Source organism: Hyalella azteca, unplaced genomic scaffold (genome assembly GCF_000764305.2).
Source record: "Hyalella azteca isolate HAZT.00-mixed unplaced genomic scaffold, Hazt_2.0.2 contig10174, whole genome shotgun sequence".
Lineage (NCBI taxonomy): Eukaryota > Metazoa > Arthropoda > Malacostraca > Amphipoda > Hyalellidae > Hyalella > Hyalella azteca.
Window position 1 is genome coordinate 393109 of NW_025940220.1, and position 15861 is coordinate 408969.

Sequence of the window (15861 nt, forward strand, 5' to 3'; positions counted from 1 at the left end):
GATTGATCCATACAGTGGCACTATTAAAATCACTTGGCTGCTGCAAATTTACCAGGAATTTAAAAGTTAAGAAAATAGCCAAAAATTTCACCATTTCTTATAAGAGAAAACGTTTCGGAGTCTAGCTCCATCGTCAGTTCAAAACCTAGAACACAGGTACAAACAATTAGTAACCTAAAATTCACATTCAATGAATTTTAGGCACTATTTAGTGCCTAAACTATTCACTATTTAACATAACATAACATAGTGATCTCGGCGCTAAAGTGTAGGCCTGATGTGGCCTGTCACCGATTCTCTCATTTGGGACAATGAAGAATCCTTTTATGGCTCGCATAACATCTTCATGATATCAATATCCTAAAGAATAATTCAAGCCTTTTTCCCACAAGCTTATGTCGAACTGAAGCCTAATAATAAAATGCTTTCCATATTGTTGGCTAGAGCACAAGATACAACAGATGGCCGATAATTTAACCTACGAGGGAACTCCTATAAGTTAAATAAATTTGTTGAATGAAATAGGTAGGTTAAAACTTAAAACCTACCTAATGCGAACCAACACTAATTACGTTAATTATGGCTCAGTTTCTGGTGTGAGGCACTAATGCTGGAAACTTCATGATATCGCTTCGTATTTCTTGTTTTGTACACAATTAAGCTCCAGATTTTTTTTTTGCTTTTATCGTTTTTTTTCTAAAAGTATGTGAAAATCGTATGGACTGTTGAATATTTCGTATTTGACCTAAATCTTATAACTTATTGTAAAATTCGCTCCATTGATCATGCAGTGTCGTCTAACTAGAGATAATTCAGTAGCGTGTGATAGTCTGCTAATTATTAAAAATCGAGATTTGATTGCTTCCACCACTAAGCTGTCCCCCTAAGCTTTCTCAAAATGTTTAATCAAAACTAACTCTTTGTTGAATGAAATAGAAATTAATGAACGTAGCAGTGATTGGGAGTGTAACTAATCACCGGTAACTGGTACTGTTACTAGTCACCGGTGACTATGACTGGTAGTGTAACTAGTCACTGGTGACTAGTAGTGTAGCTAGTCACCGCTGTTGTGATCCCCTTTGTTGTAGAGTTTTTTCTGTTCGTTTTGGCTTCTAAAGACTCAAGACTAACAGTTTGATGTTCGGACTAATTAGCATCGTGCTGGATGACTGCTTTGACTAATTGACTGCTAACTAACATTGATCGTCTTATCATTGCAGGCAAGAAAGGCAGCAGCGCCAAAAACCAAGCCAAATCTCGTCTGCCCGACCATGCCGTTCAGCCGAACTCAGTCTCTCCAGGCTCGTCAGGAACAACGTCACCCACTCACCCATCGTCACCAAGTTCTGACGATTTAAAAGACGAGAAAAGTCCACCCCAGACGTCGCTTTCCGACGACTCCGCTGATATTAAGTCCAACAAGTCCTCAAGTAAAGACTCTTCGCCACACAAGAAAAAGAAACCCACAGCAGATCCAGAAAAACCTGCGGTCGTTCCTACACCTACAGAGGTTGTCACCAACCCGCTGCTGCAAGACGCCATGCCGAAGGATAAACCTTTTGACTGTGAGTACGACGTACATTCACTTCGCAATTGTTTCCCTCGTGGTTATTCCGATTTAATAACTTATTCTAACGAGAATGTTTTACGATTAATTCTAGAACAATTCTCTTTAGATGGCATTATTTTCACAGCTCAGTATATGATTACACTGCTCAGTTACTGTGCTCTACAGTAGGAGTTACATTGTTGGGGGAATGATTCAATTACGTTCTATGACTATTTCGCAAACATCATAGCGCACGCGCGTGAAATTTGTTAAGTTTTAACAGAATTTTTCATATTTCTATCAGTGAATGTGTAGTTTTTCTTTAGGTGTTAGGCAACAAACGGATTCTTCCAACTCGTAGAAAAACACTTAAAGCGTGAAATAAGTATAATAATTTATTATATTCTCACAACACGTAATTGATCCAGATTAAAAAATCATCGTTTTCTATAACTATTGCATTATTATAAGAACGACGGTCTGGTATTATTTTAGGTTGTTTTTAAATTGTATCATAAAACTCTCGTTAAGAATGGGAGGCGCAATTTATTTTTTGATGAGTTACTGTTAGAATTTCGGATCATTTTCTTTTCACATTTTCTTTGACGCAATCTTCTTCTGCATACCAATTACTCTCGAGGCTGGAAAGCTGTTTCTAAACTATTAAAGTTTTATCGGTAATATTCAATGATAGAGTAAAAACAATTTTATAGATGAAAAGAGATGAGAACTTCAGTGTATTGTAAGCTGAGCAGAATCAGAATGCAATCGAGAGCAAGCAGACGACAGGGCGTCGCCATGGCAACCAGGTTCTGGAATTGATCGTTGGTGAAATGAGAAGTTCTAAACTCGGCACAGCGTAACTCTTCATTGAGGAGAGGAGCTTTGTTAAAGAGGCTTCTCTTTAAGCAGAGCAGAATCTCTATTGAAAAGAAAGATCTTTTTCAGGGATGAAATCCTATTGATATTCTCTAGTAGAGAATAACCATGTTTAGTCTTAAATACTTATACTAAGGATAGCAATTTAGGTTAAGGATACGAACCTTCAGGCTTAATAACCACATTGGCAAGGATAGCAATATTTGATCATGATTAGAAATATTTAAATAAGAATGCCACTATTGTGGTAAGAATAGTATTTTCCTGAGATTAATAACATCATTCATGAACATATACAATATGCAAGAGTAAATACTGATATTCAGCACGAATATTTTTCAGGTAAGAATAACATTAGTTTGGCAGAAATACCAGAGCTGGCCAGGAATAGCTACATTTCGAACAGAGATAACAAAATTCAGGTATGAATTACCATAAGCACAAACGATAACAATGCCCCGTAGGAATACCATTAGTCAGGTAGGCTTATCAATTTGCAAGTAAGAATAACTGTGCTTTGGAAGCAATTGCAATTTTCCCGCGAAAGCAAATTTAGTCAACAAGGTATTTCGATATTAGGGTATGAATGTAATTGTACCCTTGAAAAATAGCGATCGGGAATAAGTAACACATATCAGGTAGGTAGAAGTAACACTCTTTAGGTACGAATGAGTAGTAATGATATTGCACTAAATTCATAAATCGATCCATGGCATGCAGATACCCAATAACTTACAGGGGCCCTATATTAAAATGTGTTGGTTTGGAGCCCCTATTGAATCATTAGGTTCATAATTTGAGAATGATGATTAATATCGTTACTGGGCGCTGACACGTGCTGATGCCGCTATAGCTGTAGCCAATCACCTGGGCTGCTGCAGCTGCCAATCATTTAGGCTGCTGCAGCTGCCAATCATCTGGGCTGCTGCAGCTGCCAATCATCTGGGCTGCTGCAGCTGCCAATCATCTGGGCTGCTGCAGCTGCCAATCATTTTGGCTGCTGCAGCTGCCAATCATCTGGGAAATCATCTGGGCTGCTGCAGCTGCCAATCATCTGGGCTGCTGCAGATGCCAATCATCTGGGCTGCGGCAGCTGCCAATCATCTGGGCTGCTGCAGATACCAATCGTCTGGGCTGCTACTGCTGCCAATCGTCTTGGCTGCTGCAGCTGCCAATCATCTGAGCTGCTACTGCTGCCAATTATCTGGGCTGCTGCAGCTGCCAATCACCTGGGCTGTTGCAGCTGCCAATCATCTGGGCTGCTGCAGCTGCCAATCACCTGGGCTGTTGCAGCTGCCAATCATCTGGGCTGCTGCAGCTGCCAATCATTTGGGCTGCGGCAGCTGCCAATCACCTGGGCTGTTGCAGCTGCCAATCATCTGGGCTGCTGCAGCTGCCAATCACCTGGGCTGTTGCAGCTGCCAATCATCTGGGCTGCTGCAGCTGCCAATCATCTGGGCTGCTGCAACTGCCAATCATCTGGGCTGCTGACAATCATTTAGGCTGCTGCAGCTGCCAATCATTTGAGCTGCTACAGCTGCCAATCGTCTTGGCTGCTGCCGGCCAATCATTTAGGCTACTACAGCTGCAATCATTTGGGCCGCTGCAGCTGCCAATCATCTGGGCTGCTGCAGCGGCCAATCATCTGGGCTGCTGCAGCTGCCAATCGCATTGGCTGCTGCCGCGGCCAATCGCCATGCAGAACTTTTACGACCCATCCCTGACGCAGAACCGATGATTAGGATGGATTTGGGACTAAAGGTTACCGGGCGAATTTACTTCTCTGTAGAATGATGGATAGAATAGACAATGTATTGAATATAAAACTGGTGAATGCTTACAAACCTCATGTTTTTCATTTTATAATTTGAAGAGGCCTGTGTCGATGAGACGAATAGTATTTACTCACCCCTTGTGCATTGCTGCAATTTATGTTTGTTAATTCCAGAAGCTGATTTTACATGAATATTGGCTTTATATACAAATACCACAGATCGTAACTCTCGCATAAACAATTTTGTTTACGGTCAACTGGGCTGAAAATATACCTTTTTAACAATTTTGTTGGTGCAATAATTGTAGCTGAAAACTGGCATGCTGCTCATGCAATTATCTCGTTCGTTGATTGTTCATGCCATGACTCTCGCTCCAACTCAGGGTAGACTATCGTACACAGCTGGCAACAATCTCTCAACGAATAAATTTCGTACATCAATCAATATTGTAAGAATGAATATCATAACAACATTCGTGAGCAAGCAAAAAAAACTACTTGAATTGCAACTGTAACTTCAAAATTCGATAGCCAAACGCAACATGAATTTGAAACACGTCAGATCTTGTGAAACATTTACTTCACCTCCATTCTGTTGTGAGCTTTTTTGTTGACCAAAATCAACATGGAATTTACATGCAACAGCCTGAACTCGTGAATAACATTAATTTACATTCATGAAACTTGAAAATAAATTTTAATGACCAAAATCAACATGAAATTCACATTCATGAGCAACGTTAGACGGTCATGGCGTCCAGTAATCACGCCTCTAAACCCCACCACTCTGGCCGTTGTTCCTGCATTGACTTCAATTGTTCAGACTCTTGTTAGTTCTGTCACTAACTCGAGTCCTAGATAACTTTTTATCAATATGATCATCCTGTTAATTGGGTCGTTTTTAAATAATTATAAGCGAAAGAGACTATTGACTATTTAATAGAAGACGGACGCTGTGTTGTTAGCATACCATTTCCATTTCAATGGCTTCAGATCGGCACGTGTCGTTTTCAATTCGGCCATCTCAATGTCTTACGATTGACAAGCTTCCTATAAATCAGGCGCCTATTTTATCACTCGCCAAATCATGGTAATATTCCATTCCTAATCACACTTCTTTCATGTAAGAACATGCTGGCGTGAGGCGGCCGTCTTGCAGTTCACGTTATCATGACTGCAGCAGTTGGGAAGATCCGGCTAGGTTCTAAAATTTAACGGCCTTGAGCCACGAGCCTCATAAACTGCATCTGATGCTTGGTAAATTGCCGTACTATGGTCTATCACACTGCCTAATTCAGGTGGAAATAATTGCATTAGTTACATGTTCACGCTGAATGCTATGCATGTCTACCGGTCTAAACTCTAAAGGTATGCCGATGAATGAACAACGAATGCCGCATCCATGTTCGTTTGTACGCGCCTGTGTGTGTGCATATGTACGCTGAGGAAGTCAGTACGCTGTCAAACGTTGCGGTGGTTAGGTGTGTCGTGTGTGCCTCTCTATTCGCTCGGTGTTTATTTTTACCATTTTTATACGTTTACGAGTGGAATTTTAAGCGTTTTATCACCCTGGAGCGTGTCTGGGGCAGCCGTTTTGTGTCTTCCAAGTGCTCAAACAATGGGAAATGCAGCAACGGCCAAGAAAGGCGATCCTGCGGAAAATGGTGAGATATTGCTTCCAGCAGCTTCGTCGTCTGCTAGTGCCCATCTAATTACTTTATTAGTTTTCTAGCCATTATAATAGCATGTTATTGGTCCTCCAAGTTGGGCCATGATATAAAAAGTATAGTCTGATGTTATTGGTGCAGTGTTTGGTGTTTATCGAGCAAATAAAAGCGCTGTTTTTCGATGCTCATCTTGATAGAAGCGCCTGCCGCCGTGTGTCGGGCTCTGAGGGAGGCTGGCATTACCGTGTTACGTATTCACTTGTTACTCATGGAGCAAACACCGGCCTTTTGTTCCTCTGTCTTCCTATTTGCTCCTGTGATGAAGACATTTTCTTTTTTTATGCTAAAGTTTGAAGATCGACGTCCAGTTGCTGTGTTGTTTACCTTGCTTATTTTGTTCTCTGGATGCGATCTACCGAGTTTTAACCGTTCAGGGAATTCTTAAAATTGTTTCAACTACCTTATTAGGAGTTCAAACGAATGCTTGGAACTATTTGAGTGAGCCTAATATGTTTCTTTCACTTCTTAATCTCTTATACTGGGTAACTTCCCAGCTTGTGCATCTCAGGTAAAACGTTTTACTGTATCGTCTAGCGAAATCTTACTGTGATTCTGAAGAGAATAACGAGTTACGGAAATTCATTCTAGTCTCAATAACATGTATGTATATCCTCAACACCTTTTAAATCCTGTTTTGACCTGGAAATATGTACTTGTTTCTATGAGTAATGTGCTATTACATTAAAAAATGTTGGTATGTGATACTTTTTCCATGTTAAAACAATTTATGGACCCATTTTCGATTTCATACAGCATTTATTATTGCTGGTCCACTGTTTTCTAGACTCCTCGTCTTAACTCAAATAACCCAATTTATTTCTTTAGCTTTCGAATTTAATCAAAATATAATTAGTTCAATAGGAGAAATTTGGTTCATGCGTGTCATGTGAGTTAGACGTTCATCGCTTACCGGCCGCAGTGTAGCTAGTTTAGGTAGCATGTAAACAGTGACAAATATGACTGAGTTAGACGTTCACCGCTTACCGCAGCGTATAGCTATAGTTTAGCTATCATACAAACAGTGACAAATATGACTTGGCTGAGCCTATTAATGATGATGTAATGGTGACCTTGAGATCCTTCCCGGAAACTAGTACCTAGATTTTGTTTAGGTTCTCCAACACTGCACATAATCTAGCCTTCTTAGGTCTCCATCTTAAATAAGCTTACCTAGCTGTTACCCATTCATAAAGCCAATATAACGACTTGAATTACATGGATACGCTGTGCGATTTTCGTGCCGTTTCTCTACGTAAAGTGGACCGGAAATGTCGTCAGAAGTGCCAGCAGATTTATTTTTTTTCGATGATCAAACCGAACCTTCACGAATTGATCGAATTAATCTGTGAAGTTTAGTTGTGTTAATTAGTGAATGTCGATTCCTAAATATTCAATGATCAATATTGAAATTAGAGCAGGATCATCAAAAGTAAAGGTACTAATGCCTAGTGTTGGGGGTACTATAGTGTTGCAAGGGACCGGTTTAGGCCTGTGTTTTTGCGGCACTAGTGACTAGTGTAGGACTGTGGTAGTGTAGCACTAATGACTAGTGGCGGTCTGTGGTAGTGCAGCACTAGTGACTAGTGTAGGACTGTGGCACTGCAGCACTAGTGACTAGTGGCGGCCTGTGGTAGTGCAGCACTAGTGACTAGTGGCGGTCTGTGGTAGTGCAGTACTAGTGACTAGTGGCGGCCTGTGGTAGTGCAGCACTAGTGACTAGTGGCGAGTGGTAGTGCAACACTAGTGACTAGTGGCAGACTGGTAGTGCAGCACTAGTGACTAGTGGTGGCCTGTGGTAGTGCAACACTAGTGACTAGTGGCGACCTGTGGTAGTGCAACACTAGTGACTAGTGTTGAGCTAAGATATTGCACGCTATATTCGTGCTTGCCAGTTGTAGCGAATTTGAACGAGATCATTTCAACTGCACATTTTCTTTACTTACTGCTACTTTCTCGTTACCTACCTCACAAATGCTAAAAAAATTAGTATAGGAAGAAAATTCTACAGTTTATTACTGTGTCGAAATAAGGCTAGTCTGCAACTATGGCTAGCGTTAGTTTGCAACTCTGAGCGAACCTGTCATTGTTTGAATATTGATTATAATTATGTAATAATTTCTGTTAGATTTTAATGCCACCTACTGGATTGTCGGTTCTATTTTCTTGTTATATTTATTGAGTGTGGAGCCCTGTAACCCTTTACTCGCAGCTCAATCAAAGCTAAGGCTAGTACTAACAGCTCATTGTACGTCAATGTTCGACATTCTCTCCTCCGTAGCTCAGGGCCCATACTTTCAAAAAAAAATTAAGAGATCGTAAGTTCATCAGCCAATCATTGACGTCCTTTCAAGCAAAATCCACCAATCATAGACAAGAAAATAGAGCGTAAGTACTTACGTTCACTTAATCATAGACAAGAAAATAGAGAGCAAGTACTTACGTTCACTTAATCATAGACAAGAAAATAGAGCGTAAGTACTTACGTTCACCATACTTTTAAAAAAAGTTAAGAGATCGTAAGTTCATCAATCAATCATTGACGTCCTTTCAAGCAAAATCTACCAATCATAGACAAGAAAATTACTTACGTTCACTTAGCGAGTTTTGAAAGTATGGCCCCTGGTCCGTACTCTTGACGTTCACGTGATATAGAAGTTGCGAACGCTTGCCGCTTGTCATGAAGTGATTGCAACAATCATGATTTTGTCGCTTGTCATGATTGTGGCTATCACTTCATGATTTTAAATTTTTTTACTTTTTCGGATGAAATGATGGAACGAAATTGAAATTATTACCTATATTAAATGTTTTCTTGGCGTCGATATTGTTTCAGAAATACCTACTTGTTTTAGAAATACTTGCTTCGTTGTAACGAGGATTATCACCAAAACTATCTCCATAGGTATTATGACAATTTAAAATGTAACCAGAAAAACAACGAACGTGTCATCTTTGGTAGGTATTCACGGCATATTATGTAGGTATGCCATGGATTGGTTTGGCCCATAAAGATCAGTGACAGATTGTCGTCGGTTTCTGTGTAAATGGAATTTTTCTTCTAGTCAATAATTAAATATAACTCAACCAATCATAGATGCATGGGTTATGTAACATCATGAGAAGAAAAGCTGCATCATTCATTGAATATCTGCGTCATTCACTGAATATCTGCATCATTCATTGAATATCTGCATCATTCATTGAATATCTCATCATTCAAATGAAATATGTAAATACCAGGTTGTTTATAAACGTCCAAATAATTACCCTATATACTTAATGGCGTGTTTATTGCACCTGATCTAAGAGAAGGTGCAATGTTGCTGCTGCTCACCTTATACATGATTTAATACATGATACAATCGCATGATGCTCAGTGAGATTTTATTTATATTTACGGCAATCATTGTGCTACCTACTAAGAGTGGTTATTTATTGCATAACTGTTTATTAATGTTTCAAATGTGAGTAGGTAGGTATTTTAAGGTCGGCTTTGCCGATTTAGGATTTGGGGCTTTGTCGTCCACAAACTAATTAATTTTTAGCCTCAAAAATTCGAATGAACTCAAGTCTTGTCAAATTTTCGCTGATGCTTTTTTAAGGTTTTCATACACTTAATACACTTGTTGGGTTGGCTTTGAAGTTTATCATTAATTCAGTGAGTGTTTATCAACTTATATGTAAGCTGCATTATTCACGTAGCAATCTGTCTCGAATTTATCTATTGTTTATTGAACTGCTGAATAATAACATTCTACAAATGACTAAGTTCGTGTGAAGTTCCTTGTTGGCACAGAAGGGGGCTATTCAAGCATTTGTTTATTGCGATCACTGCAGTGCATTGAGGGGAACAGCTCTGCAAGTTCTCATCTTCAGTAGCTTTTCACGCATCAAGAGAGCAGGGGTTATATATCAAGCTATATATCGTGCAGACGACATTTATTTTGAAAAATTTCATGCAATTGATGTTAGGCAGTTTATATTTTACGTCATTCGCTGCACCGTGAAATAAGTGCGTCATACGAATAAAGTTTTCTGCGTGCGATTTAATAATAATGATGCTACGGTCTTAGAAGTACACGAGAATATAATTTGAAGATAACGTGCAATAAATGACATTTTCTTGCACGTTATTTGCAAGTTCCAGTGGTGTCATGTTAAAATTTATTAGATATTAAATTACTGTAAAACATTCAGAGTTCATTACTACATTAACTAGCAGCGCTTCTCTAAAAAGTGGCCCTCGTACCTCAGTGGCTGTGAACTTTTCAGTGGCTCAGTAGTACTTTACTCAGTGCCTCAGTACTTTACACTGGTGCCTCAGTGGCTGTGAACTACTTTACACTTGTGTGTGCGTGTGGTGCTGTGAACACATTGATACATGTGTGTGCGTTGACGCTTGTGTGTGCGTGGAATTGAGGGCACGGGCACGCGAGGGGATACGAGGGTAAGAGGAAGCAACTGAGGGCACGCGAGGGGATAAGAGGGTAAGAGGAAGCAACTGAGGGCACGCGAGGGGATAAGAGGGTAAGAGGAAGCAACTGAGGGCACGCGAGGGCATAAGAGGGCAAGAGGAAGCAATTGAGGGCACGCGAGGGGATAAGAGGGTAAGAGGAAGCAACTGAGGGCACGCGAGGGCATAAGAGGGTAAGAGGAAGCAACTGAGGGCACGCGAGGGGATAAGAGGGTAAGAGGAAGCAACTAAGAGCACGGGCACGCGAGGGTATACGAGGGTAAGAGGAAGCAACTGTTTGTACGGAAGTAAGGAGGGGAGGGGAGGGAGGGGGTGGGAGGCGTGTCCTGATTGGCTGAGCCGCCGCGTGATGACGTCACGTGGTCTCATGGTCAAGGTCATGCGAGGTCATCGCTTCGTCCTGCAAGAATTACGAGCTTAGGTCATCCGTAGGTCTTGTTATGGTTTCCAATTAATTAGGTGATTAACTAAGTCTTGTGTCTACCAATTAGTTAATTTACTAAGCCTTGTTGTGGCTTCCAATTAGTTAATTAACTTAGTCTTGTTATGGCTTCCAATTAGTTAATAAACTTAGTCTTGTTATGGCTTCCAATTAGTTAAATAAGTCTTGTTATGGCTTCCAATTAGTTAATTAACTAAGTCTTGTTATGGCTTCCAATTAGTTAATTAACTAAGTCTTGTGGCTTCTAATTAATAAATTAACTTATTTTTGGCATGTCTTCCAATTAGTTAATTAACTTAGTCTTGTTATGGCTTTCAATTAGTTAATTTACTTAATTAACTTAGTCTTTTTATGGCTTCCAATTAGTTAATTAACTAAGTCTTGTGGCTTCTAATTAATAAATTAACTTATTTTTGGCATGTCTTCCAATTAGTTAATTAACTTGTGCTCGGAAAACGAGTGAACTCTCCGCTCTCTGCTGGTGCTGTGAGTAAGAATGTGTCACGATTTGGACACTATGTCCTGTTCATTTTTTTGGGTACCGAAAATGGGGTAACTTAGACTAATTTTTTTTAAATGATGCCATTTTTTTACTAGCTAAATTAAACTTGAATTGAAACATGCAAAATACAGGTCTATACTCTTGGTTCACTCACCATAAATTGCTGGCTCCTGCCTCTCAGGGTTTTGATGTACCGGTAATTTAAAAAAAAAGTGATGGTCTTTGTTACCCCAGCTCTTAATTGGGGTACCTATCTTAGACTGTGTGGTAAAATAAATTATATTTTTTGGTAAAATAACTCCAAATAACTCCAGGTTTTGGTGCATTGTAGTAGAACTCTTCTAGTTACATATGCAAATGACTTATTTGAGGAAAGTGTCACAGTTTGCAAATGAGGGCGCCGCCCCTGAATGGGGGAACTTAGGCCACCTAATGTCAGCCGTGACGGAGTAATATTGACGGGCTTGGTAAGTAAGTTAAAATTACCGTATATAAGACTCAGTAGAGTCTGAAACATAAAGAAAAATCATTAATTATTATTCAATTAAAAACATTAATCAATTAATTAATAATTAATTGTCATTTGCATATGTAAGTAGAAGAGTTCTACTGCAATGCTTCAAAACCTGGAGTTATTTTACCAAAAAATGAAAAAATTGGAGGGGGTACTTCGACAGGCTTTAAATAATAGCTCTTTTTCGTGGGTCACATTTTTAATTTTTCAATCTAGTAGATATGCAAGCTTTTTTAAAATCTTTCTATTGTGTTACGTAGGCTCAGTACCGGTATCAGTATTAGGCCTTTAATGCCCATTGACAAAATTTTTTTATGTCAAATAGTTTTTAAGTTTTGGGGGTTTTTGTTAAATAACGAAAAGTGGTCTAAGTTACCCCGGAAGTCGAAGTTACCCCATTTTACGGTATACTTCTCATGGTGTCTGCAGTCTCAAGCTTGACTGCTCATCTAATGCTATTCCTACCTGAATGTTGAGCCTGCCCTCCACGCGTACCATCTCCAATGCTATTCCTACCTGACGTGTTCGCTACAGTTCTTGATCGTGACAATCGGGAAAAATAATGTGTCATATAGTCCAAATAATCACGCATTGTCTTACGCACAGCACGAGCAGAGGGTGGACGTAGCACTGATACGTCCTTTTACTAGGTCAAACTGAGTCAGGATGATCCATACAAAAGCAAAATGTCCTGTTATTTAGACAATGCCTCACTCATTTCTTCGATGGTGACTCTTAGAAAATGTCTTCACTATTCATGCGTTGCGAGACGCGTTAGTTACGCATGAGTCATGCGCATGCATGCGTGGGCAGCAGTTGACATGCAGAAATGCGCGCTAGTTGTCGAGGTAACTATATTTGTTATAATTATTAACGTACCGTATATTTGTTATAATTATTTATTAACGTACCGTATATTTGTTATAATTATTAATGTATTCTAATAATGTAACAACCGAGGCACCTACATATCTAAATGTAAATATTTCTTAGTAAATATTTCTTGGAATATTTCTATGTAAATATTTCAAGTTAATATTTTAATGTAATTATTTCAATGCTAATATTTCTTCGTAAATATTTCTATGTAAATATTTCTATGTAAGTATTCAAATGCAAATATTTCAATGTTATTCCTACGGTAATTTTCAGGAGCGAAGTTCGCATCCGCTGCGGGCGCTGAGTCAGCTTAAGAGCGCGCGTGCGTCGACCTGCAATATTAAAATATACAAAAATATTTTGTATATTATACAAAATATTTTGTATATTATACAAAATACATTTGTGTTCAGGACGAATGCTGCCGCTCACTGCTCTTGCCTGCATAATATATTATGAATATATTAGGAATATAGTTAAATTTGTTAGCAATATATATAAATATATTAGGAGTATATTTTTATATGTTTGCAATACATTTAAATATTTTAGCAATATATTTAAATATTTTAGCAATATATTTAAATATGTTAGCAATATATTTGAATATGTTTGGAATACCTATATATATAACACTTTAACTCCGATTGCTTCATCTTGCACTATTATTTCATTTTTGTAGTTAGGTACTGTTTTTAAACAGGGTTGCCAGACGGTCATTTTTTCCGGATAAATTTCGTGATTTAGTTCTTCTTAATTGCGTTGGCCGGTTAAAATTTATGATAGGGATACCGTAGTACTTCTTAATTAAATTTTAAATACTACAAAAAGAAAATAAATGGAATTTTTATAGCGGAACCTACAAATAAACTACTAGTATATATTGAGTAATCGGCCTTTTTTGGCCTTTTTTGTTCTCGTATTTGGACGATTTTAGGCAACCTGAATTATGTACCGCTACGTCCTGGAGAAATACATTTCGTGGTACACATATGTACCAATACGTAGTCAACGTGTTAAATATATTGGCAATACATTTAAATATGTTCAGAATATATTTAAGTATGTTAGAAATACATTTAATACGTAATCAGATATTATATGAGGAATATATTATATATGCGATTTTGTAGAAATTATGACCGTTCTTCAACATGGTCGCCGTGAGCTGCTGTTCGAATTGGATTAGATATCGCCGCCATCACTGTGATGATGGCTTGCAGCGATGATATCGCCGCCATCACTGTGATGATGGCTTGCAGCGATGATATCGCCGCCATCATCGTGATGATGGCTTGCAGCGATGATATCGCCGCCATCATTGCGATGATGGCTTGCAGCGATGATATCGCCGCCATCATCGTGATGATGGCTTGAGGCCAACAAAGATCAGATATCGCCACATTTATTGCGATGAAGGCTTGCAGCAGCGATCATATCGCCATCAACCTTGCGATGATGGCTTGCAGCCAACAAATATCAGATATTGCCGCCATCCCAGCGATGGTGATTTGCAGCCATCGCGATGATGGATCTCAGCCAACAAGGATGATCGCTCAGGCTTGTGATGACTGGTCGCAGTCAACATAATACGAGATGCTGTAAAGTTCACTATGATGGCGTGGAGCCAATAAGGTTTGTCTATGGAGGATGAATATGTAGGGTGAAAAGTGATGATTTAGGCTGAATGTGATGGTGTGAGTGCAAGGTGAGCGTAATGATGTATGCAGGAGGGTGATTACAGGGGTTGAGAGTGAATGGCAAAAGTAGGGTTATTATGATAAAAGCTGAAGATATTGATTAAATGTGATGACGCAATAATTAATCGATTACGAACGACGCGTGTAGTGATGAGGTAAGAACATATTGTTGGAATAACGGCCACGATAACAGATAACCTGGGGCCATACTTTCAAAACTCGCTAAGTGAACGTAAGTACTTACGCTCTATTTTCTTGTCTATGATTAAGTGAACGTAAGTACTTACGCTCTATTTTCTTGTCTATGATTAAGTGAACGTAAGTACTTACGCTNCATCCCTCCACACACGCAGGGTCTCATCCCTTCATCCCTCCACACACGCAGGGTCTCATCCCTTCATCCCTCCACACACGCAGGGTCTCATCCCTTCATCCCTCCACACACGCAGGGTCTCATCCCTTCATCCCTCCACACACGCAGGGTCTCATCCCTTCATCCCTCCACACACGCAGGGTCTCATCCCTTCATCCCTCCACACACGCAGGGTCTCATCCCTTCATCCCTCCACACACGCAGGGTCTCATCCCTTCATCCCTCCACACACGCAGGGTCTCATCCCTTCATCCCTCCACACACGCAGGGTCTCATCCCTTCATCCCTCCACACACGCAGGGTCTCATCCCTTCATCCCTCCACACACGCAGGGTCTCATCCCTTCATCCCTCCACACACGCAGGGTCTCATCCCTTCATCCCTCCACACACGCAGGGTCTCATCCCTTCATCCCTCCACACACGCAGGGTCTCATCCCTTCATCCCTCCACACACGCAGGGTCTCATCCCTTCATCCCTCCACACACGCAGGGTCTCATCCCTTCATCCCTCCACACACGCAGGGTCTCATCCCTTCATCCCTCCACACACGCAGGGTCTCATCCCTTCATCCCTCCTCGTACGCAGGTTTGAGTGTCAGTAGAACATCAGCAGCCAAGCGTCGGAAGTTGAAAGTTGAAATAGTTTTTTTCAGAAGGAGTAACTCCAACTCCAAGCCTGGTGAATTCTTCACATGCCTCCTCTGCATCCATCTTATTCTCCATGGTGGTAAAAATTCTCTCTTATTAGTGAGGCTTATTTATCCCTTTATTCTCAGGTGCCAGTATTTAGTCATAAGTATCATTGATGAAGACTCGCAATAAGACTGAAGCCACGTTAACACCCCCCCCCCTCTTCAGTTTGTCATTGAGGCCACGCTACAACCCTCAGTTTGTCATTGAGGCCACGTTACAACCCTCAGTTTGTCATTGAGGCCACGTTACAACCCTCAGTTTGCCATTGAGGCCACGTTACAACCCTCAGTTTGTCATTGAGGCCACGTTACAACCCTCAGTTTGTCATTGAGGCCACGTTACAACCCTCAGTT

General features: G+C 40.1%; 1 protein-coding gene across 1 annotated transcript in view; it reads left to right on the forward strand.

Annotated features, from left to right (window-relative positions):
* Positions 1–15861, forward strand: part of LOC108666936 (RNA polymerase-associated protein LEO1) — a gene marked incomplete at its 3' end in the record, with an annotated part of 124836 nt that overhangs the window by 84628 nt on the left and 24347 nt on the right. The window contains exon 2 of the mRNA XM_018153905.1: positions 1221–1565. Coding sequence (XP_018009394.1) covers positions 1221–1565 — 345 coding nt within the window. The remainder of the gene's footprint in view (positions 1–1220; positions 1566–15861) is intronic.